The sequence below is a fragment of the Elgaria multicarinata genome, chromosome 19, assembly GCF_023053635.1.
Source record: "Elgaria multicarinata webbii isolate HBS135686 ecotype San Diego chromosome 19, rElgMul1.1.pri, whole genome shotgun sequence".
Classification (NCBI taxonomy): Eukaryota; Metazoa; Chordata; class Lepidosauria; order Squamata; family Anguidae; genus Elgaria; species Elgaria multicarinata.
The window spans coordinates 13589909-13613793 of record NC_086189.1 but is presented as its reverse complement, the minus strand read 5'-3'; the positions used below and the strand labels follow the sequence as shown (position 1 = coordinate 13613793).

Here is a 23885-nt window from a genome sequence, read left to right as displayed (position 1 = left end):
GTGAATGGATCTTAATCACCCTGTCGTTCATTCTGGTCATTTTAACGTTTCCCTTTTCCATATGGATGTGCTTAGAGGTAACAAAGTTCATTGGAAAAGCTTTCATGCTGCCTTATATGTTTCGTTACATGGTTGCGCTGGGTGTATTTCAACATTTCCCTCATTACTGAAAGCTGCTTAGAGTGCTGTCATTGGCCAACATATCGATACTGTAAGCAAATAAATAAAATTCGTGGTATGCGATTCTTATCCCAAGCCCCCCAAAAAGTAATGGCAGCATTACTCATGCCAACTGCACGAGAACATGTTGTTGGGGGGCATTTAAAATAATAATTATAACCTCAAGGTGGCGGAATTGTGGGTTGAGTTTTCTGCTGAAACATCTGCATTCTATCTGGAACATCTGTATTTTGTCCTGTATGTGGTTAAATGTGGATGTTGCAAAAATAGTACAAAGCAGGCTCAATTGTGTGGGATGGGGACACACACGCACATGTGCACCAGAAAACGATCTGTGACTTTTTCCCGTTGCAGGTCGTCATGGAATATGAGCGAGCTGTCATCTTTAGGTTGGGCCATATCCGAAAAGGAGAGGCAAAAGCGCCAGGTGAATGTCTTACATTGGGGTCCAGCTGACCGATAACTCCGTGATTCTCTGTGGTTGGTTTGGCACAAGTGTGGTGCGCAATGGCTTCCGTAACCCCTACAACAAAGCCTTGGGTTGCATGGTGATTTGGAATACACACACACACACCGCAACGTACCAGCTTCGGATGACATGGCAACCCGCCCTAGGACGAGGGTGGTTAGCGAAATGGTGGCCATGCAAGCGGCGTGCACACAGGGCAGGGAAAACGAGCCATAGTGGCTTCTATTCCCTGCTGATCGCCCACACCCATCCAGTGTCTCTGTTGGGCATTCTTGGGCGTGCCTAAAACAGTACTTGAACTATGGAGAAAAGGTGTGTGTTTGTGTGAAGTGAATGAGCCTCGTGTGGCGCAGAGCGGTAAAGCAGCAGTTTCTGCAGCTGAAACTCTCCCCATGGCCTGAGTTCGCTGGTTTCAGGAAGCCGGCTCGGGTCAACTCAGCCTTCCATCCTCCCGAGGTCGGTAAAATGAGTACCCAGTTAGCTGGGGGAAAGGTAATCACGGCCGGGGAAGGCAACGGCAAACCACCCCGCTATAAGGCCTGTCAAGAAAACGTCAGCGAAAGCTGGCGTCCCTCCAAGAGTCAGTAATGACTCAAGGGCTTGCACGAGAGGTTCCTTTCCTTTCCTTGTGTGAAGTGGGTTAATGAAACGTACCAGTCCCCAGTCTCCTCCAATTTGAATGAAATCATGCCCCTTTCAACTATCTAAAAACATTGCTAGAACATTCTAGAAAAAAATTCCTCCCTTTCTGGGGCCCCATATTTCTCCTTGCATGTACGTTGCAGTTGTTACACGTCCGCTGAATTGAATGGCCCTAATATCTCTTTCTGCAGGTGTGTACCTCGTCTTGCCCTGCATCGACCACATTATCACAGTGGACATGAGGACCATATCGTTTGATATTCCGCCGCAGGAAGTACGCCTTCCCTTTTTCCTCCCTTGTGGACACCAGACATAAATGTGGCGAACTGAATCACTTAATCAGTATGTGTGAAAGCAAAACGAGTCCCACTAGAGACACAGACTTGTTGAGGACGGCAACGGCACATCAGACAGTAGTGATGACATAACGGCCCTCTCCCTTAGTTTACAAAAAAGTCAGGTGCGGGCTGTTGGATCACAGAGGAAAAGAACCACGTCTGCACCAAGCAAGATATTCCACTATGAAAGCAGTATATAAAAGGCAGGAGCCACACTACTGCTTTATAGCAGTATTAAAGTGCACTGCAGGATGTACACTACAGCTTTATAGTGGTACTGAAGTGCACTGACAACTGTTGGGGCCCAGGACACGTCTACACCAAGCAGGATATAACACTATGAAAGCAGTATATGGTATGTATCATGGGACCCCAGCAGTTGTCAGTGCACTTCAATACCGCTACAAAGCAGTCGTGTGGCTCCTGACTTTTATATACTGGTTTCATACCACTTTCATGGTGGAATATCCTGCTTGGTGTAGATGAGCCCTGTGTTCCAAGCTAGATAGTGGGGATTCTTGCAGTGTGAGCCCTCCGCCCCTCCCCGCAAACCATCTGCACCACAAACATCACAAACCAAACGTGAAAGATGTGGCACGATCAAGGAATATTGCTCGGGTCAATGCCAGAGTGTGTCATGACAGTGACTACCGTATTTCTTAGATTCTAAGACACCATCGATTGTAAGACGCACACTAATTTCAGTACCACCAACAGAAAAAAAGCTTTGATTCTAAGAAATAATAAACGCACCCGCGATTCTAAGACGTACCCCATTTTTAGAGATGTTTATATATGGGGGGAAATTTTTGTCTCAGAATCGAAGAAATACGGTAGATGAACTTACTTTGGGGACAAAGAGTTTTGTTGCTGCAACCTTGCATTCAGATAGCTCTTTTGAGTTTGCACACAGTTTCACTAATCTTTGCAACAACCCTAAAGTAGGCCAATATTCTTCATGGCTGAGTGAAGATGGCATCAAATGTGTGTGGGGGGGATTTGCTAGGTTCTTTGAGGATGGCAAAATTTGTTTAACAATTGGTGAAGGGAATCAGCAAATGCACAGAAGGACAGCGATAAAGTTTCGGTTTGAAAATAAAACACTCTGTGATTGTCCAACTAGCAGATAGCCTGCTATTAGTGATATGCTTTGACTCAATCAGTTACTTTGGTTCTAATTCATGTGTTGGCGCTTTTTCTCTCCATTTCTACTTCCACGCTAGGTTCTTACCAAAGATTCCATGACCATTATTGTGGACGGGGTGGTTTATTACCGAGTTCAGAACGCCATCCTTTCTGTAACAAACATTGCCTACTCTGACCTGTCCACCCGGCTCCTGGCTCAGACCACCCTGAGGAACGTTTTGGGAACCAAGAACCTCTGTCAAATCCTCTCCGACAGAGAAGAAATTGCTCACAGTATGCAGGTATGGCTGAGCAAAGTCCAGGCTACACCTCCAAACCAGGGTTATTTCCAGACAGAGGGCTCCTAGCACTCCCAATGTGAAGGCATTGAGCTTCTCTACACATATGAAGAATCCTGCAGCTTTACTGGGGCTTTCGTCCTCCGTAGTCACCATGCACTCCTACATGCAACCACGTGATTTTGAATTGAAAACTTCCCTTCTCAGAAAGGCTCAATTGCATTTAAGGAGATAATGCCATCTAGTGGCAGAATTATAGCACAACATTGACGTTACGCACTGGGGAGATAGCGTGATATCCCAGTGATAACTTTAAATACCACATTATCTCTGACCTTTTTTAAAAGTGAGATTCCCCAGGTATAGCATGGGAGATGTCCTGGACGTTGGCGATGTCATATAATGGACCCACAAATGAAATTGCCTTTTCTCTACAACGGTTGAAGATACAGGAGACCTCCTTTCCATATGGGCACCCTAACATACCTGCACTTTTTTTTTTACTTTTTTAAACAGGCCACACTAGATGTAGCTACAGATGACTGGGGAATCAAGGTGGAACGTGTGGAGATCAAGGATGTGAAGCTGCCCCTCCAGCTCCAGAGGGCCATGGCGGCCGAGGCAGAAGCTGCCCGTGAAGCCAGAGCCAAAGTAGGAAATTCTGCATCTTGACTTTCATTGGTGACCTTCCAGGGAGAACATCCACTGTAGTGGAAGTAGGAAACAAAGGCTGATGTTAGCATTGTAGGGCTGTTGACATGGGGTCCATGTCTTCAGATAATCTCCCACCTCCAACACACACACACCTTCTAGCCTGAAGTGTGTACTAAACAAAGATGGACAAGTTCCCCCCACCTGGATTGGTTCAGAAAGGACCTAATGTATTTTCTTAACTCTGCTTATTTGCCAAACCATTCTGATGTTCATCCCACCCTGAAATTGCTATTAGATGCAAACGGAGGAAAGTACAGGAGTGATTTATGGCTTTTCTACAGAAGACTTTTAACCTGCCATTTTCCCCAGGTTTCTACTTCCAGCTTCTTTGTGGGATTAAGATCAGCTCTTTTACACATGTTCCCCCTCCCCCACCCCCGGGTTTTTCTTTCTCTTCTTTCTATATGTTCCATTACACAACAACAAGGTGGTGCTGTGCTACAGCAGAATTGTGCAAATACACCAGGGTTTTATGCTGCCATTTACAGAAAAGGCAAACTTTCCTCATTAGAAAAAAAAATGCAATAATGGTTGCAAAGCATGGGAGAGGCCCTGGTGTAAATCACCCACAAAGTACCATGAGTGAGGAATCATGAGTGCACAATAAAAGCCTCATATAGAAAGTTTCTTACATTAGAGAATTGGTGGGAGGGAAAGTTAAAAATGTGTCCATCCCCCCCCCCAACCCCACTCTCCTGATCCAAATCTCCAATTTTCACACAGCTTTTAGGAAATTGAGGGGAGACATGATAGCACTCTTCAAATACTTAAAAGATTGTCACACAGAGGAGGGCCAGGATCTCTTCTCGATCCTCCCAGAGTGCAGGACACGGAATAACGGGCTCAAGTTACAGGAAGCCAGATTCCGGCTGGACATCAGGAAAAACTTCCTGACTGTTAGAGCAGTGCGACAATGGAATCAGTTACCTAGGGAGGTTGTGGGCTCTCCCACACTAGAGGCCTTCAAGAGGCAGCTGGACAAGCATCTGTCGGGGATGCTTTAGGGTGGATTCCTGCATTGAGCAGGGGGTTGGACTCTATGGCCTTGTAGGTCCCTTCCATGATTCTATGAAAATAAAAAGACATTGGGAGATAGGAAATCCAGCCGCAGCACATAGAGTCTGGCTCAGAAATTCTGGGGTGTCAAGACTGATTAATACTGGGACAGATGAATCAAAAGTCAAACTCTGTGTATGGCAGTTCAAAGAATTTTATGTAACCTGAGACTTCTTCTCTTCCAGGTAATTGCTGCAGAGGGTGAAATGAACGCCTCCAAGGCCCTGAAGGAAGCCGCTATCGTGATGACAGAGTCTCCGGCCGCCCTCCAACTCCGCTATTTACAGACCCTGACCACCATCGCTGCTGAGAAGAACTCCACCATCGTCTTCCCGCTGCCCATAGACATGCTGCAGGGCATCATGAGATTGAAGCAGCTCAGCAACTCAGCTGAGCTCAGCAACTCAGACCCCTTCTGTTGTCCATCTGAACACGCTTTGCTTTTGATTTGGGCTGCCTCTTCAGAAACATCAAGTGCGTAAGCAAGGAAAACCCCGTAGGCGAGTAGAAAATAGCCAAAGGCAAGGGTGGAACCATGTAATCTTCAAGAATAATATTAGTAGAAGTTTTATTCAAGTGCCAGGTGCCTACGCATTTCGAACGCGGTTGCCTTCTTCCTCAGGGCTTTATAACGTTCTTGTAGTTGTCTGCAGAAGCTGCTAGACTGCTAGCAGCTTCTGCAGACAACTGTGTGAACGTTATAAAGCCCTGAGGAAGAAGGCAACCGTGTTCGAAACACGTAGGCACCTGGCACTTGAATAAAACTTCTACTAATATTATTCTTGAAGATTACTTGGTTCCACCCTTGCCTTTGGCTATCTTCTACTCTTCAGAAACATTGTCATCTCTTCTTCTCATGCCCCATCCCTCTTTTTAATGGAGAGGTTTGGAGTGTCTGCAAGAAACGGAGCGGTTTATTGCTGTCTAGCAGAAGCACTAACTGAAGGCGTCGATGCCAAAGGAAGAGCTGTTTCAGAGGACCCCAAATGACTTTTAAAACCCAAGGCAGTGCTGGACAATGGGGCATCTGTTTATTAAAGAATTTTTAATGGTGGGTTTTTTATATGTATATATCTCTTGTTGCTTCATTCCCCCTATACCCTTATATGAATAAAGTTTAAACATTTAGAAACCCTTCAACAAAATCTTCTGAGTCATTTACAGGGAACATACAACTCCCCTGTTAAAACAGCTTCACTGGCTTCCGGTCTGTTTTTGGGCTGGTTATCCATCTCTAAAGCCCTCTACGGCTCATGTCCAGGTGATCTGAAAGACCGTATTCTCCCATATGAGTCTTCCCCGTGCTCTGAGATCTTCTGGGGAGGCCTTTCTCTCAGTCCCGCCAACATCCCAGGCACGCCTGATGGGTACGCAGGAGAAGGCCTTCTCGGTGGCTGCTCCAATCCTCTGGAACTCCCTTCCCAGGGAGGCCTGGCTGGCTCCCTCTGTGCCACAGTTCCGGAGGCAGGCAAAAGCTTTTTCATTTCAGCAGGCTTTTAGAACTATACTAGCCCTGTGTTAATGTATTGGATCTTCCCCCCTTTTTAACCTGTTACAGTTTTAATTTTTTTTAACATGTTTTTAATTTTACTGTAGGTTTAATTCTATTTTAACTTTCATAATTTATATTTATACGTTTTGATCGTACATGTTTTAATCTTGTAAGCCGCCTTGAGTCCCAGTACTGGGGAAAAGGCGGGATATAAATCATCATCATCATCTATATACATAAAACGCTTAGGTATGTTTCCATAAAGGCTTCAGCTGATACAGGTTGCTAAGCAACAGTAACAACGTGTAAAGTCAGCTGATACAGGTTGCTAAGCCCCTCGCCCGACTCCTCCGGGCTTTCCAAGGTAATCCTACCCCCCTTTCTGCCTCTTCGCTCCCCCCCCATGAAGGGGTCAGCGCCCCGGTCCGGAGCATGAGCGAGGCATGGCCGGGGCCCTTGGTGGCGGGCCGCTCGCCTGCTGCGAGCCCTGGCCCAGGCCTAATCTCATGCGGGCTGGGTGGGCAGCGCAAGGCTGACAGGAACCCCGGGGAGAGGGGGACACCTGCTCCCCCTCCCCTTGACCTCCCTGCCCCCCAGGTCTGCCAGATGGTGCTGTATCAGCGGCCTCCAAGCAGCCCCCGCCCCCACAATGATATTTAATTAATAAACTTTAAGATATACTACAACGGCGTATGTCACACCGGGTACAGCTAGTTATAATAATTTACCCAAGTCTCTGCTCCTTCTCTCCCTCCCCCCCCCGCTCCGGCCCCAAGAAGGTATTTGACACTTCACCTAATAAAGGTGAATGGTGGCAGGTTCAAAAGGGCTTCTTCACACAGCACATAGGTGATTCTCTGCCACGTCCACCAACCTACGTGGCTTTCAAAGGGGGTATTAGACAAACCCGTGGAGGATACGGCAATTATGATTGCTGCATGGAACCTCCAGTATCAGAGTCAACATGAGTCTGTCCACACGTCACATGCTGCTGTGTGTTGTTCTTGATGGGAATTGTTTGAATGCAGATGGGTGTCTGTTGAGATCTCGATTGGGTGCAATGCATGGGGGCGTGGGGAAAGGTTGAAGCCTGGCTGCTTGCCGGGGCCTCATGCCCCTAACCCTGTTCACCCCCTCCCTAATTTAAATTAATTTAAGGTGGAATCTATGCATGCTATTTATTTATTTATTTATTTATTGCATTTTTATACCGCCCAATAGCCAAAGCTCCCTGGGCAGTTCACAAAAGTATAAAACAAACAGTATAAAAACATGATATAAAACACAATATAAAAGCTTAGACAAAAAAAAGTCTAAAAAAAGTACCACAGGTAGGACTTTTTTCCTCTCTCTATATGCTAGGGACTCACTCTTAAAAAACAAACATTAGGGTGACCATATGGAAAGGAGGACAGGGCTCTTGTATCTTTAACAGTTGTATAGAAAAGAGAATTTCAGCAGGTGTTATTTGTATGCATGCAGCACTGGGTGAAATGAAATCCCCTCTTTATCACCACAGTTAAAGCTGCAGGAGCCCTGCCCTCTTTTGCATCTGGTCACTCTAGTATAGCTCCTGCAGCTTTAACTGTGGTGATGAAGAGGGAATTTCACCAGGTGCTGCATGCATACAAATGACACCTGCTGAAATCCCCTCTTCTAAACAACTATTAAAGACACAGGAGACCTGTTCTCCTTTTCATATGGTCGCCCTAACAGACATGCATGTTAAATGGTTCCACACACAAGTGACCTCACGTCCCCAACATGCAAAGGCGTGGAAACGCAGGATTTCCATTCTCTTAAATCACCCCTGTTAGACTGCACCATATTAGTGGTGATATATCCCCGCTCTGTTGGCATGGTTGCTCAGTTTGTGGCACTTATATTCATCTTTGGTGGGAATGTCAACAGGTCAAAACTTTTTGGTCAAGGGTTTTCCAAACCATTACAAGCATTATTCACGTTGAAGTAGAAACTGACCCAGCACTGGCTCTACTTTCTATTTTTAGGAATGCCAATAGAAACATTATTCCCAAAGCCTTGGTCACCCATTTGCTGGTTGCAGACAGGTGGGAAATTGCCCAATTCTGGAAAAGCGACAGAGCTTTTGACCATCAACGCTGGTTTGATAAGATTTGGAAACTAGCTTTAAATGATAAGTTGACACAACATAGCAGGTTAGCAAGAGGAGAAATAACATCAGACACATTTGTGGAAAACTGGTTGGACTTTTTCACATGTATTAATGTGAATCCTGGCGAACCTAGACCCCCAATGACTCAGGAATCCTTTTGGTCAGAGGTTCTAACTTAACCTGCATCTTTTTCTGTACCAAGTGCTTATTGAAGGAATGAACACCCATGTTTTTTTATAGTGGTGCTGTGGGAACATTTATATTGTTGTTGAGCGTTTTCTTTTACTCTGTGTATTTATTGTATTTGTCCTTACTTGAAAATCATAGAATCATAGAATAGCAGAGTTGGAAGGGGCCTACAAGGCCATCGAGTCCAACCCCCTGCTCAATGCATGAATCTACCCTAAAGCATCCCTGACAGATGGTTGTCCAGCTGCCTCTTGAAGGCCTCTAGTGTGGGAGAGCCCACATAATAATAATAATAATAATAATAATAATAATAATAATAATAATAATAATAATAATAATAATAATAATAATAGTCACATTTGTAAAGCTGCTGTTCTTTCAGAAGCTGGAGGCCCCTGGGAGATCCTTATGTATCCACGTGAGCTTTGATCCTTATGTATCAACTTTTGCTTTGATCCGTATGTATCCACGTTTGCCTCTGCCCAAAACAAAGCGTTTTGCAGCAAGAAAGGAGGCGGCGGCGGCGGCGGCAGCAGCCAGCGCCTACGCGGGGACGGAGCCAGACAAGGCGAGTAACAGACGGATGGAGCGTTGGGAGCAACCGCCGCCGCCTCCAGGCGAGTTGGGCTGCGGGGTCAGTGCAGCAGCGAGGCCGGGCGAGTCTGGCTGGGCTTCATGAAGGTGTCCCCCGACGACACCCCCGAGAAGCCGCCAAATGAAGCGCTCAAGCCTCGAAGTGAGCGACGCTCAGATTTGCAAGGGGATGGATGGACGGGTGGCTGGGTGGGTGGGGAGCGCGCAGGCTGCTTTTATCCTTCATCTGGAGAGGCTCGGGTTACCTTCTTTTACGCAGGGCTCCACTTGAGCCCCGGGACCTGCTGCTTAAGGACTGCTAGCACACGCTAGCCTCTGAGCGAGTTCAGAGTGCCCTCCGGCCACCGCTTCCTCGCCACTAGAAGGCGAGGAAGCCTTTTGGAAGGAAAGTTCATTGTTCTGAAAAAGTTGCCCCCTCCATCCCCGGGGACCAAGAACGGCAGCTCAGTGGAAGAGTTCCTGCAAAAGGTCCCACCCGTGCTGGGAAACGCCCTGTCTGAAGCCTTGGAGCTGCTGCTACCGGTCAGTGTAGGCCAATGGGCTGACTCCAATTCTGCTATTGCTATTATTATTATTATTATTATTATTATTATTATTATTATTATTATTATTATTATTATTAGTCTCTGGAGAAGATCCAGCCACAGGAAGCACTGTGGCCTCTCCTGACTGGCAATAAAGATGTTTTAATGTTTTAATAATTTATGGTATGTTTTTAATCAATTTTTAATGTGTATTTTACATTATGTTTTTATACTGTTTGTTTTATACTTTGAATGGTTTTAGTTTTTGTGGACCGCCCAGGGAGCTTCGGCTGTTGGGCGGTATAAAAATGCAATAAATAATAATAATAATAATAATAATAATAATAATAATAATAATCGGTCTCCGTGGTTTTACAGAATCATAGAATAGTAGAGTTGGAAGGGGCTTATAAGGAATCCACCTTAAAGCATAAAGCATCAATGGCTAAATGATGGCTAAATGCTACCAGCATGTTCAGATCTTGGGCTAATCAGCGGCTGAGTTCGGATGACAGGCTAATCAATGGTTGTTTCTGATTCTGTTCCTGTTACCCACCACCACCACCGTTGATTAGTGTGTCGTCCGAACTCAGCCAATATCTCTCAGCCTAACCTACCTTGCAGGATTGTTGTGTCATTAGAATGGGGTGGGGGAGAGAGACCATGTACACGTTTGCCTCTGCAACGTGTAAACCCCTTGGAAAGTGTAAACCCCTTGGAAAGTATGAACAATGATAAATATATTTATATGACATACATAAAGCTTATTTTACAGAGATCACAGAATTCAGTCCCCCCCCCCAAGTGCACAGTGTTTGATTTTTTAAAAAACAAAAAAGGGAGTAAAAACATTGCATTTAATTTCCAAATGTTTGTGATTTTTTCTCCCCCTCCAGATAACTCCAATCAAGGCTTCAGAGCAAGTGAGTGGATCCTGGTCATCCTCTCTTACTTCTTAACTGTTTTAACGTTCCCTTTATCCATCTGGCTGTGCATAAAGGTAAAGGAGTTCCTTGGGCACCATTCTTTGGGTGGGGTGGGATCCCCTCAATGGGAAAGAACAGCATCTGCTCATGTAAATTGTGGATGCTTCCAAACGAAGACCTCTTAGTGGTACCAGTCAAAAGACTTCACAGAGCTGTTCTGTCTGGTGAGGAAAAAAAGAGGGAGGGGGGCTAGTGGGAGGGAATGTAGGAGGCTTATAAATAAAGGTGATGGTGATTAGGGTGACCCTATGGAAAGGAGGACCGGGCTCCTGTATCTTTCACGGTTGTCTAGAAAAGGGAATTTCAGCAGGTGTCGTTTGTATGTGTGCAGCACCTGGCGAAATCCCCTCTTCATCACAACAGTTAAAACTCATAGACTTAGAATTAAAGAATTCTGAGAGCACCAGAACTGGACAGAGATCACAGTCCCCTCCCACCCAAAAATCCACTCCTGCTTACTGACCCCACTGTCCAAGTTCTTCATTTAAGCAGTATAATTTAGAGCTGTGCAGGGTAGGGAGAATAATTTTGTCTCTGCTGTAGTTAATTGGGAATCAAACATCTTTGCCAATCTACTTCAAATCACCCAGAGATCTACTGGCAAATCCTGATCTACGTTTTGCCCGCCCCTGTCCTAGAGAGTCACTTGAAATAGTGCAGAAGAGGAAAACAATTCACCACCACCACCAATTCCTGCAGATATTTAACAGAGGGACCCTATATTAAACTGAGGGATTTTGTAAAATTTACATTTAACATGAACATTCATATTCCCTTTTTGTTGTTAATAATTACATTTTATCTTAACTATAACATAAAACTAATAGGTTTCCAAATCATACAATCAGACGATAAATGAAAAGAACCAGTGGATCTTATGATAAAGCATGCAATTTGTCATTCTAGTTGCAAGCTAAAACTTGTTTCCACATAGAATCATAGAATCTATGATTCTTACATGCAAAGGGTCATTTCTTTTGGGGTCTTCCTCAACTTGGGGTCTTCTGCATTGCTGGAACACACTCCATTCTAATTGGCTTCGTTTTAACATTCCACAGCTCTTTTTCTGTATTCTACCGTATGTATGCTAGATGTGAAAACTGCAAAGGCAGTTCGAAAATAGGCTGAAATTTGCAGGACTGTTGGGCTGGAGGTGGGGGAGAGAATCCTACACACCTGAAAATGATCCGTAACTCCTCTCCCCGCCCTCAAAACTTTACAGATTGTCAATGCATTCGAGCGAGCTGTCATCTTAAGGCTGGGACACATGCGAAGAGGAGCAGCGGAAGGGCCAGGTGAGTATTTTATACTATGGTCCAGCGTGTGATAACGGTTTTATGCTGACTGACCTATGTCATGGGAGTGCTCTGATGGCTGCCTCTTGAAGGCCTCTAGTGTGGGAGAGCCCACAACCTCCCTAGGTAACTGGTTCCACCGTCGCACTGCTCTAACAGTCAGGAAGTTTTTCCTGATGTCCAGCTGGAATCTGGCTTCCTTTAACTTGAGCCCGTTATTCCGTTATGTTCATTGGCTGTCATTTCTTTTCCGGCAGGTATGTATTTTGTCTTGCCCTGCACAGACACCGTTATCACAGTGGACATGAGGACAAAATCATGTTCTATACCACTCCAGGAAGTAAGTGCGCCCTTTCCTTGACCCTTTTCCTTTCCTTTTTCAGAGGTGTGGCCGGGTTTGAGGGTGCCATTGGTGAAGTGCCTTCTGAGGACCCCTGCTACCCTGGCCAGCGATATTTTGAAGAGCCTTTTGTTGGATGGCAGAGCAACTTTGTTCTACACACACACACACACACACACACGGATGTCCTGCTCTTTTAGAGAGAGCTGTGCTAATCTCTGCACCCCTCTCCAGATGGCTGACAATGGCTCAGTCCAGGCAACACATTTCTCAACGGTGGTTTTAAAACTCCACGGTGGAGTTTTCACACCACCGTTGAGAAATGTGTTGCCTGGCGGGAAAACTCCACGCAACGGTGGAGGTTTTTTTTTTTTTTTTTGGAAAACACATCACACAGAATATCCATACTGTGCAGGAGAGTTCTTGCACAACCATTGTGTTGCCGGCTCCATGGAGTTTCCCGTTGCGTTGTGAGAGTGGCGAAAGGAGCAAGATAATTATGATACATCAGCTTGGTTGGATTACTGAGATAATGTGTATTTGAATGCAAAATACTTGGAATAAGATTCCTGGTCCTTCAAAGTAAACCTCCATCTGGATACTGGCCTAGATTCTTTTACAGGCAATTAAAGTCTGATGGTTGTGTGCTACCTCCAGTATTCGAGGCAGTAAGCCCGTGTGCACCAGTTGCTGGGGAACATGGGTGGGAGGGTGCTGTTGCACCATGTCCTGCTTTGTGGTACCCTGGAAGACAGCTGGTTGGCCACTGTGTTAACCGAGTGCTGGACTAGATGGATCCTTGGCCTGATCCAGCAAGGCTTTTAGATTCTTATAGCTAGGGTGTGACTACATGCACCACAGTTGTATTATGATTCCCAGCCTTTGTTAGTGAAGCATAGCTCCAGGCGCCTGTAGACAGTCATTGTTTGCTGAACTGGCTCACAGTTAATTGGCCGGAAATCTAATAATCATTAGGCATAATGCGTTTTCTGCTGTAGATGTACGGTTACTGTGTGTCCTTCCCTTTCCTCCTTGCTATTTGGTTTAACTTCCAATTAGATTGTGGTTTTTGTAGCTAAGCAAGCAGCAGAATGGTCATTTGAAAAGTATTGGAGGGCGCGTTGCGGTTTCCTTTTTCGGGCTGGACTGAAAGTCCTCAGAAATGCAAGACCCGGGTCACGGTTGCACATTGCTTTAAGCCAGATCTTTTGGGCTTAATAAGCCCTCAGGCTGTGGCCTGGCGTAACACCGTTGGTTGGCTTCCACATTGCAGAAGCAGGTAAACAAACCAGGAAAGGTTAGCTTTGTGGAATGTCCAGACCCAGAATGATGGCTGCAAAGGTACGGTTGCCTCCCTAATTTCTGATTTGTCTCTTGGGTGCTACAAACGATCCTTTGCTTCATATCTGTGGATCTCAAGTAGAGTACTCTTGGTCTGAGTACAAGCAGGAGAAGAGCACAGGGGTGCTGGAATAGAATTCAGTGTAGAGTGTCCTAAATGCACTACATTCCCAGCACCAATTTAGGCAGGTACTAAACGAACAAACGTGTCTGCACCACTAGCATCACAAACCAAACCCGGGACACAATGGCCCGGTTCAGATGACACTCTGGGCTTTGTGGTTAGCTGCTTGCAAACTACACTTTTAACCCTTTTGTGGTTAAGTTTTCCTTAGTGAGCCTAACCACAATGGCCTGGTTCAGACAACGTGCTAAACCACAAAATGGTTAAGGGAATTCCTTTAACCATTTTGTGGTTAAGCAGCGTGGTTTAGCATTGAGCTGGGGGTTGGACTTGATGGCCTTGTAGGCCCCTTCCAACTCTGCCATTCTATGATTCTATGTTGTCTGAACCAGGCCAATGTGGTTAACGGGGCAGATGGTTAGGGAAAATGTGTGTCAGACGACACCGTAAACCATGGTTAAGCACTCTGTTAACCATTTTGTGGTTAAGCAGCATGGTTTAGTGTGTTGTCTGAACGGGCTCAATCAAAAGAATGAGGAAATGCACATACGAAAGGGATGACGTTTGTGTTTGAAGATAAACGATTCAGGAATTGTCTAAAAGCGGATCGCTTACTCACTGTCGGTTACTAGCAATGTGCTTTTTAAAATCTGCAATATCCTTTGGTCATAGGTTTCTCTGCTCTTCTCTCTTGTCCCACTTGGGTTTTGAATTATTTTGTTTTCTTTCCCTGCTTCTGCTCCTACTCTAGATTCTTACCAAAGATCCACTGCCAGTGGACATAGACGGCGTGATTTATTACCGAGTTCAGGATGCTACCCTCGCTGTAACACATGTCACTGATCCAGACTTGGCCACCCTATTCCTGGCTGAAACCACTTTGAGGAATGTTGTGGGGACCAACTATCTCTCTCAGATCATCATTAACCGAGAAAATATTGCACAGAGTATACAGGTATGGCTCAGAACAGCCTTCTCTCCCCTTAAGCTGCACAGATGTGTGGGACTGCAACTCCCGTCATCCCCAGCCACCACAATTATGTGGCATGCTGCCTGGGGATAATTGGAGTTGTAGTCTAAGACATTTGGAAGACGCCAAGTTGGGGAAGACTGCAACGTTCGAGCTGTGTCTCCTTGGGTTGTTCAGAACCATGCTGAATTGAGTCTTTGGGAGCGTAGAATTGTACATCTTACATAAAAAAAATCTGGATGTAATAAATCATAGAATCATGGAATAGCAGAGTTGGAAGGGGCCTATAAGGCCATCGAGTCCAACCCCCTGCTCAATGCAGGAAGCCACTCTAAAGCATCCCTGACAGATGGCTGTCCAACTGCCTTTTGAAGGCCTCTAGGGTGGGAGAGCCCACCACCTCCCTAGGTAACTGGTTCCATTGTTGGACTGCTCTAACAGTCAGGAAGTTTTTCCTGATGTCCAGCCGGAATCTGGCTTCCTGTCACTTGAGCCCGTTATTCCGTGTCCTGCACTCTGGGAGGATCGAGAAGAGATCCTGGCCCTCCTCTGTGTGACAACCTTTTAAGTATTTGAAGAGTGCTATCATGTCTCCCCTCAACATCCCTGACCATTAACTGTGTTGGCTGAGGCTTATGGGAGTTTTAGTCCACAACATCTGGAGGGCATCAGATCCCCTAACCTGTACTACAATTAAGGTAGTTTTAAAAGTTGAAGCGCAAACAGTGGAAGTCAGCAAACCTATTCATCCAGTACATACTGGTGCTCTGTACCATTTTGAGTTCATACTCAAGTATAAATGTGCTGCACTCTGGGAGGATCAAGAAAAGATCCTAGCCCTCCTCTGTGTGACAACCTTTCAAGTATTTGAAGAGTGCTATCATGTCTCCCCTCAATCTTATCTTCTCCAGGCTAAACATGCCCAGTTCTCTCAGTCTCTCTTCATAGGGCGTTGTTTCCAGACCCCTGATCATCCTGGTTGCCCTCCTCTGAACACGCTCCAGCTTGTCTGCGTCCTTCTTGAATTGTGGAGTCCAGAACTGGATGCAGTACTCTAGATGAGGCCTAACCAGGGCTGAATAGAGAGGAACCAGTACCTCACGTGATTTGGAAGCTAAACTTCTTTTAATGCAGCCAAAAATAGCATTTGCCTTTCTTGCAGCCATATCGCACTGTTGGCTCCTATTCAGCTTGCGATCTACAACAATTCCAAGATCCTTCTCGCTTGTAGTATTGCTGAGCCAAGTATCCCCCATCTTGTAACTGTGCCTTTGGTTTCTATTTCCTAGATGTAGAACTTGGCATTTATCCCTATTAAATTTCATAATAATTTAGGTGTAAGGACAAAGGGAAGGACTGAAGATCACTGCATAGTATTTGATGGGCATTTCCCCCGCCCCCTATGTAGCTCTAGACGCCCAGTAATGGCGTGGACAAGAAATGCTTGAATGTGAAGTATTGTTCACACACAATAACTAAGGTGTAGAAGTTAGAAATAATTATGATTACCAGCAGGAGAGCTTTGTGGTCTTTCTGTAGCACAAACACTTTACTCAGGACTGTTGTACGTTCCGTGATTTCGCCATGCAATCTGTCATTATGTTCTCTGTGTTTTTTGTTTTTCTTAAGCATCCAATCGTGGAATTTCAGTGAAAAAAGGTTCTCTAACTCAAGTGTGGAATGTAGGAAGATCAGGGCCTGGTGGTAGATCTTTGAGTGATTTGCAGTAGATCATCAAGGGCTCTATGTGATCACATATGTTGAGCAGGATTTCCAGTGGATTATCCAGGTGCATTTAACTGCTCCATGTAACTTGATTTTAGGGCATTTCACTCCGCCTTATCACAGGAATAAATGCATTAAATGAAATCTGGTGCTAATGAAGCCTTAAAAAACTAGCTTTTCCCTTGTCCCCTGCTGTGCGTGATCTCTCTTTGGTCAAGATGACCTCTGACGACTGACTAAATCACTGCACGTTTTAACAGTCCATTCTAGACAAGGCCACAGGTGACTGGGGAATAACGGTGGAGCATGTGGAGATCAGGGACGTGAAGACGACAGTAAAGGTAGGAGCTTCAGAATATATTTGCTTTGTCCTCTTCCGCCTCCCAAGTCGGAATTCGAAGCGTTGGTCATGACGTTTAAAGCCCTTGATGCTTGAGGGAGCGCCTCTCCCTATATCTGCCTGCCTGAGACTTGAGATCTGTCAGAGGAGCCCTCCTCCATGCCCCACCAACACGAGACATACACTATGGCCAAGCCATAAAGACTGATCTTTTCCAGCAGGTCTACCCAGCTGAATTTTAAGATGCCTTTTTTAATGGTGTGCTGCTTTTAATGATGCTCTGGTTTTAAACGTTTGAATTAGTTGTATTTTATGGTGGTTTTATTTGCGTTGTACCTCGCCTTGATCCAGAGGGAGAGGCAGGTAACAAATAAATATATTATTATTATTATTATTATTATTATTATTATTATTATTATTATTGTGGGACGTGGGAGAGGGCCTTCTCTGTTGTGGCACCCTGGCTGTGGAATGCCCTCCCCTTGGAGGCCCGACTGGCGCCAACACTGGTTTCATTTTGGCGCCAAGTTAAGACAAGGCTTTTTAACAAAGCCTTTGATGGTTAAATTCATTTAATTGGTTTTACTGGTGTTTTTTTAAATTTTGTACTGGTTTTAACTTATTAATGGTTGAATTTGTTTTGAGCTGTGTATATTTATTGTTTTATGTTGTTGTATGATTTTACCTGTATGCCGCCCTGAGATCCTTGTGCTATACGGTGGGATACAAATGTCTTAATAAATAAAATAAACAAAGTGTTCAACAGTAGAGCCCTTGTGGGACAGTCTCACAAAGCGGCTGGAGGATTGCATGTACGCATTGCAATTGTTATGGCCGCTCGTGGACATGGAAACATCAACGCATGTAGAAAATTATCACCTTGTGGACGCCTGGCCTTATCACTCTTTTCCCTGTCTTGCTATCATTCTACCTGCAGGGAGGTTTTGCATTTGAGCGAACATTAAAACACGTAGGAACCCCACCACACACTATCATTCTACCTGCAGGGAGGTTTTGCATTTGAGCGAACATTAAAACATGTAGGAACCCCACCACGCACACACACACACAGAGCTGCTGTATATTTGAACTGAATTAGTTGAATGTGAAATCTTGATGTTGGCTAACTGGGGAAGGAAAGGTTTAGCTGAGCAAGAGGAGGGTCGGGAAATCACACTTTGAATCCTGTTGCAGGACGAATGTGCTCAGTTTCCTTGTTTTTTAGTTTATCCTTTCCCAGTTCCTAATCTGCATTTTACAAAATGCACGGGGGGGTTGATAGCTCTGTGCTGCGATGTTTGAGCTACTTTAAGTTTTAGAAGGCGACTGGCTCTGAAACCGTAAGCTGATGGTATCGCCAGACAGACGATGCCCTACGCACATGCTCCTAGGCGTCTTCTGTAGCAGAGGTCTTTGGCTTGTTGTATTGTCATCTGTGGGAAAGGATCAGTGATAAGAGCACACGCTTCGCACGCAGACGTCCCGGGTTCCATCATTGCCATTTCTAGTTAAAGGATAACACAGCTGGGACAGATGTCCGAGGGCCAAGCTACACGTGGTGCTGTGGACCTGGGGCCACATCTTCTGATGTCCTAAAAGCAATAGTGGGAATGGGGGTGGGTACATTGCAATTTGGACTGAAGCCTTCTGTACAGATTCCCCAATGCAAATCAGCCAGCTCACTCCCAAAGCTGCTATTACAGAGGTGGCCAAAATTGCGGACACTTTTTGAAATTTTCATGTTTTGCAACTTTGCATGCTTACAGAAAATGTTCTGTTTCACGAAATTCACATGCTTATACATCAATGGAAAGAGAATTTAATGCTGAATTCAATGCACGAAAACAGAATGCAAATATCTGCAGTACAAAAAAAGTTATGCTTGCTTTAGTCTAAAAACAAACACAGGTGTGATGGAGTGAAGAAGCGGATTGGAATTGAAAACCCTACTGGCCAATCACAGTCCTTGTTCTGGGGACCAATCACGTGGCAGTAGCTGCGATACATTATGTTTCAAGTTGGGGAAAGCCAATTTTGCTGTTTGTCCTGTAACTGAAGTGCAATTGGGGATTGCGTGAATATTTGAAGCATTTCTCAAATTAAAAGTGTGCGTACGTGCATCATAAACAGAGCAATGTCACCAAAGGAAAAAGGTGGATTGGACACCCAGGAAAAGAAGCAGGATTGTGGTATTACGTGAATCAGGTCTTTCAATGGATATATAAACATTTGAATTTCGTGAAACAGAACATTTTCTATAAGCATGCCAAGTTGCAAAACATGAAAATTTCAAGAAGCGTTCACAATTTTGGCCACCTCTGTAGACGCGGAAAGGAAAACAGACCAGTGATTTATCCTGGTACAGCTTCAGGGGTTATTTGCACCAGGCCGTTAATGCAATGGAAAAGGCCTCCCTCGTTGGCCAGCACCAGGGCTCTGACCAAAATCCGTCACCCTACGCAGCTGCTTTTTGGAAATTGAACAGTCATCAGGAGACTCCGGTGGTGCATCTGTGTAGCTTTGCCCTGTCACTTGGGGGAATCAGAGGAATTAATATTGATACAGCTCCCATCGGTGTTAGGGAGCTTCACCCGTACTCAAAGGCCTTTCCAGATCTGCGATTTCTTCTCTTCCAGCTCACTGCAGCGGCAGAGACGCCCAAGTCCCCACCCAAGATGGTGAAAGAAGCCTCTATCGTCATCACCGATTCCCCCGTGTCCCTCCAGTTCCGCTGCGTGCAGAAGACGGAAGATGCCAATACTTGCCAACAGACCTCCACCATCGTCTTTACCTACCCCTAGATATGCCGCAAGGCATTGTGGGAAGAAAGCCCTAACCGAGGACGTTGATTCCGGAAGACCAAGTACTTAAAAGCACAGAGCGACGTTGGGTGCGGAAGCTGTGGTTCACTTAGCCGTTTCTTAAACAGAGCGTGACGTTGTTTTGCTTTGCCCCCCCCCCCCCCGCCAAAACATGAATAAAATTTAAACACTGAGAAAATCTTGGGCGATACATTCTCAGTCATTTCCTCCCTCCCTCCCCAAATATAGTTACTTAGAAAAAAATGACAGAAAAATGTGTGTGTGTGTGTGTGTTACATATACTGTGAAATCTGCAGTGTGCCTGAATTCCTGCTCAGCATTCTTCAGCCTGCATAGAGGCACAGGGGGTGTCTACACACAGGGAAAGCCCTGGAGCTTTATACTTTGAATGGTTTTAATTTTTAATCCTCAGGGGTCCTTCTCCGCGAGCCCCTGCCAAAGGAAGTGAGGCAGGTGGCTACCAGGAGGAGGGCCTTCTCTGCTGTGGCACCCCGGCTGTGGAATGAGCTCCCTAAGGAGGTTCGCTTGGCACCTACATTATATGCTTTTAGACGCCAGGTGAAGACCTTTTTATTCTCCCAACCTTTTAACAATCTATAAATTTTAAATAACATGGTTTTAAAATTGTAATTTTGCATTGCCGCGGTTTTTATCTGGTTGAGGTTTTATATTGTATTTTATATTATGGTTTTATACTGTTGTTTTATACTTGAATGGTTTTAATTTTTGTGAACCGCCCAGAGAGCTCCGGCTATTGGGCGGTATAGAAATGTAATAAATAAATAAATAAATAAATAAATAATTTTTGTGAACCGCCCAGAGAGCTCCAGCTATTGGGCGGTATAGAAATGCAATAAATAAATAAATACCAGCTACGCCTGGCAGTTCTGACGCTCTTGTGACACTAAGTGTCGCCAATTTTGAGAAGACGGAAGCCCCGCCACCTCTCAAAAAGGCCTACCCAAAGCGAACAAACTTCCGCGTAAGCTTTATTGAAGGGTGTTTTCGAAGCAGCAGAAAAGCCAAGACAGTTCTTGGGCTGATCGTAACTATCGCACAGCTACTTGGGCTATTTGTTTTTTTAAAAAGTTAAAAAAGGAGTGACACAAAGGCCACGTTTCTGTGCCTAGTAGTAGTAGAAGAAGGAGGAAGTTGCGCTTTGGAGCCTGTGAAGGCACCAGGCTTCTAAAAAGAACAAAAAAGAAAAAGCGACTCCCTTCTTTACGCTTCCAACTCCGCCATGGCCCTCTCCAAAGGATCCACGTTCCAATAATCGTCTTCCCAGCCCAGGAACCAGCCGGTGAAGGTGGGAGGCTCAAACCCTTGCCTGATGAGCGTGATGGGAGTTCTCGCGTCGCGGTTGGCGGGGTCCGTCTCAATGTATCTCCTCGCTGTAAAGACACAAGCAGGAAACCGAGACGTTCAGGCTGCCTGCTTTTCGGGGATTCTCTTTGAAAGCTCCGTTTAGTATAATTGATCGTAGGTTGGCGAGGTAAAAAGAAATCACTTAGCCTGGATGGAACGTGGCCAGGGCTAACCTTACGAGTGTCATGTGCTTTGGATTTGACGCACCCTTCCAAAAAAGATACTGCCAAGTCTCTTTGGGCCTGTTCAGACAACACACTAAGCCATGGTTGGGCCACTAACCCTTTTGCAGCAAGTGGTTAGTGAGTGGGTTTACCGTGGTTATGCAGCCACCTTGATTAGGAATGGCCATGGCTTAGCGTGTTGTTTGGACAGGATCATTAAAAAAAAAGTCTCTGGGTGCGTGAAGAGGAATCTCCTATGCAGGGTGAGCTTTGCTTGCTTGTGGGGGATAGTGGGAGACCAGTATGGTGTAGTGCAGCCTTCCCTAATCGGATGTCTTCCAGTTGCTTTGAACTGCAGCTCCCATAATTCCTGGTCGCACCTGGTGAAATTCCCTCTTCCTCACAACAGTAAAAGCTGCAGGAGATATACTAGAGTGTCCAGATTCAAAAGAGGGCAGGGCTCCTGCACCTTTAACTGTTGTGATGAAGAGGGAATTGCACCAGGTGCTGCATGCATACAAATGACACCTGCTGAAATTCCCTTTTCGATACAGCTGTTAAAGATACAGGAGCCCAGTCCTCTTTCCATAAGGTCACCCTAGTTAAGTATGCGAGTTAAACTAATGGTTTGCATAGTGCCATCCTATGTATGTTTACCTGGGAAGAAGCCCACAGAGTTCAGTGGTGCTTCTTCCCAGGTAAGCATGTAATGCTGCAGCCTAAGTGTGCTAAACACTCATAGAATCATAGAATCGTAGAACTGGAAGGGGCCTATAAGGCCATCGAGTCCAACCCCCTGCTCAATGCAGGAATCCACCCTAAAGCGTACCAGACAGATGGTTGTCCAGCTGCCTCTTGAATGCCTCTAGTGTGGGAGAGCCCACCACCTCCCTAGGTAACTGGTTCCATTGTCGTACTGCTCTAACAGTCAGGAAGTTTTTCCTGATGTCCAGCTGGAATCTGGCTTCCTTTATTCCGTGTCCTACACTCTGGGAGTATCAAGAAGAGATCCTGGCCCTCCTCTGTGTGACAACCTTTTAAGTATTTGAAGAGTGCTCTCATGTCTCCCCTCAATCTTCTCTTCTCCAGGCTAAACATGCCCAGTTCTTTCAGTCTCTCTTCACAGGGCTTTGTTTCCAGACCCCTGATCATCCTGGTTGCCCTCCTCTGAACATGCTCCAGCTTGTCTGTATCCACTGTTGGATTGTGGCTTTGGGTTGGGCGCATGGTTCTTTTCTAAAGGTTTTCAAAAGTTTTACAGATCCTTCGGCAATAGACAAACTTGCAGGAGCCAACCATCTGTCCTCTTAATCTGCCCTAAGTGTGGACAGTGAAGTGAGAGATCTGGGTACCCAACCTACCTGACGTCTGAGCTTCTGTCTTCTCTTCTTCTTGTGCATCTTTTCCAACCCAGACGAAGACCTTAAAAAAGAAAAGTTACTTTGATGAAACACTTTGATTTCCTTATGTCATGTGCTATATGACCACTGATGGAACTATAGCGGTGAGTAATCATCTCTCGGTCTTATTACTTTTTTTGAAAAAATACACCTTGTGTCTATTAAAATAGTCAGGGGGATCCTATTTTGCAACTGATTTGCTGTTTGGCTGGTTTTGCATTTTCAATTATTGTTTCAATTTTTATTTGCAGTTGGTGTGAGAACTCTCTTGACATTTCATGGAACTGAAAGGGAGGACAGCAATGTTCTAAAGGAGCAACTCGATAAATGGATTGCAAGTCCGTAAGGAAGGCAAGCAAATCTAGCGCATTTATGAGCCGTAAGCAAACAGAACTGGATGAAATGATCTGCACCACGGAATTGAAACATGGTGAGTTGGAGTTTCTTTTGTTGGTTATGACCTATAAAGCCCTATATGGTTTGGGTCCAGGTTATCTGAAAGACCGTATTCTCCCTTATGAGCCTGCCCATGCTGTGAGATCTTCTGGAGAAGCCCTTCTTTCAGTCCCACCATCTTCACAGGCGCGCTTGGTGGGAACATGGGACAGGGCCTTCTCGGTGGCTGCTCCGGTGCTCTGGAACTCTCTTTCCGGGGAAGCTAGACTGGCTCCCTCCTTGATGGGCTTTCGGAAGCAGGCTAAAACTTTTTTGTTCCGGCAGGCCTTTGGAGAATAATCTGGTCCTCCATCTATGTTAAGGTCTTGTAAAACTGTCGTGTGTTTTAAACGTTTAATGTTTTAATATTGTAATTTTTAAAAATTTATTTTAATTTTAATTTTTGTACATTTCTTTCTCTGGGTTTAAAATGTATATGTTTTAAATTTTGTAAGGCCGCCTTGAGGCCCAGTATTGGGCAAAAAACGGGATACAAATAAATAACAACAACGACAACAACAACAATAATAATAATACTTGTAGAATGCTGGGTCTCTTTGACATGGAGCATGAAAAGACCTGCACATCAATGAGGGGAGACATACCTGGTCCCAGGTATCCAAGAGCATCACATCATCTGTGGCCAAGTCATCTTGGGTCAGCTCTCCAGGAACTTCTTCAATCTAAACAGAATATGGAATAATCAGTGCTGGATTTAGGAACAAGCTAAGTAAACCACGGCTTAGGAGGGGCCCCTAAATACATTGTAGATAAATAACATTCATTAAAAATTGAAATTGCTTTGGTTGGTTTGACTTATGG

General features: G+C 45.1%; 3 protein-coding genes across 5 annotated transcripts in view; 2 read left to right on the top strand and 1 right to left on the bottom strand.

Moving 5' to 3' along the window:
* On the top strand, window positions 1-9317 carry LOC134411258 (stomatin-like). Its single transcript, XM_063144979.1, has 7 exons — window positions 1-77; window positions 535-607; window positions 1483-1565; window positions 2853-3056; window positions 3570-3704; window positions 5009-5297; window positions 9142-9317. Exons 1-7 carry the CDS (start codon window positions 66-68, stop codon window positions 9315-9317), a joined length of 972 nt encoding a protein of 323 aa, XP_063001049.1. The 5' UTR covers window positions 1-65.
* Window positions 9314-19678, top strand: LOC134411257 (stomatin-like). The gene is made up of 7 exons (XM_063144978.1): window positions 9314-9374; window positions 10653-10756; window positions 11965-12037; window positions 12295-12377; window positions 14594-14797; window positions 16798-16878; window positions 19514-19678. The coding sequence occupies exons 1-7, from the start codon at window positions 9314-9316 to the stop codon at window positions 19676-19678; spliced, it is 771 nt and encodes a 256-aa protein (XP_063001048.1).
* A 991-nt stretch (window positions 19679-20669) lies between these two features.
* Window positions 20670-23885, bottom strand: part of GSN (gelsolin) — a 56114-nt gene continuing 52898 nt past the window's right edge. For all 3 annotated transcript variants that reach the window (XM_063144920.1, XM_063144919.1, XM_063144918.1), the window contains exons 15-17: window positions 23669-23746; window positions 22590-22650; window positions 20670-21090 (exon numbers count right to left, since the gene is read on the bottom strand). In XM_063144920.1, the coding sequence (XP_063000990.1) occupies window positions 20921-21090; window positions 22590-22650; window positions 23669-23746 (309 nt within the window). In that variant the 3' untranslated portion in view covers window positions 20670-20920. The remainder of the gene's footprint in view (window positions 21091-22589; window positions 22651-23668; window positions 23747-23885) is intronic.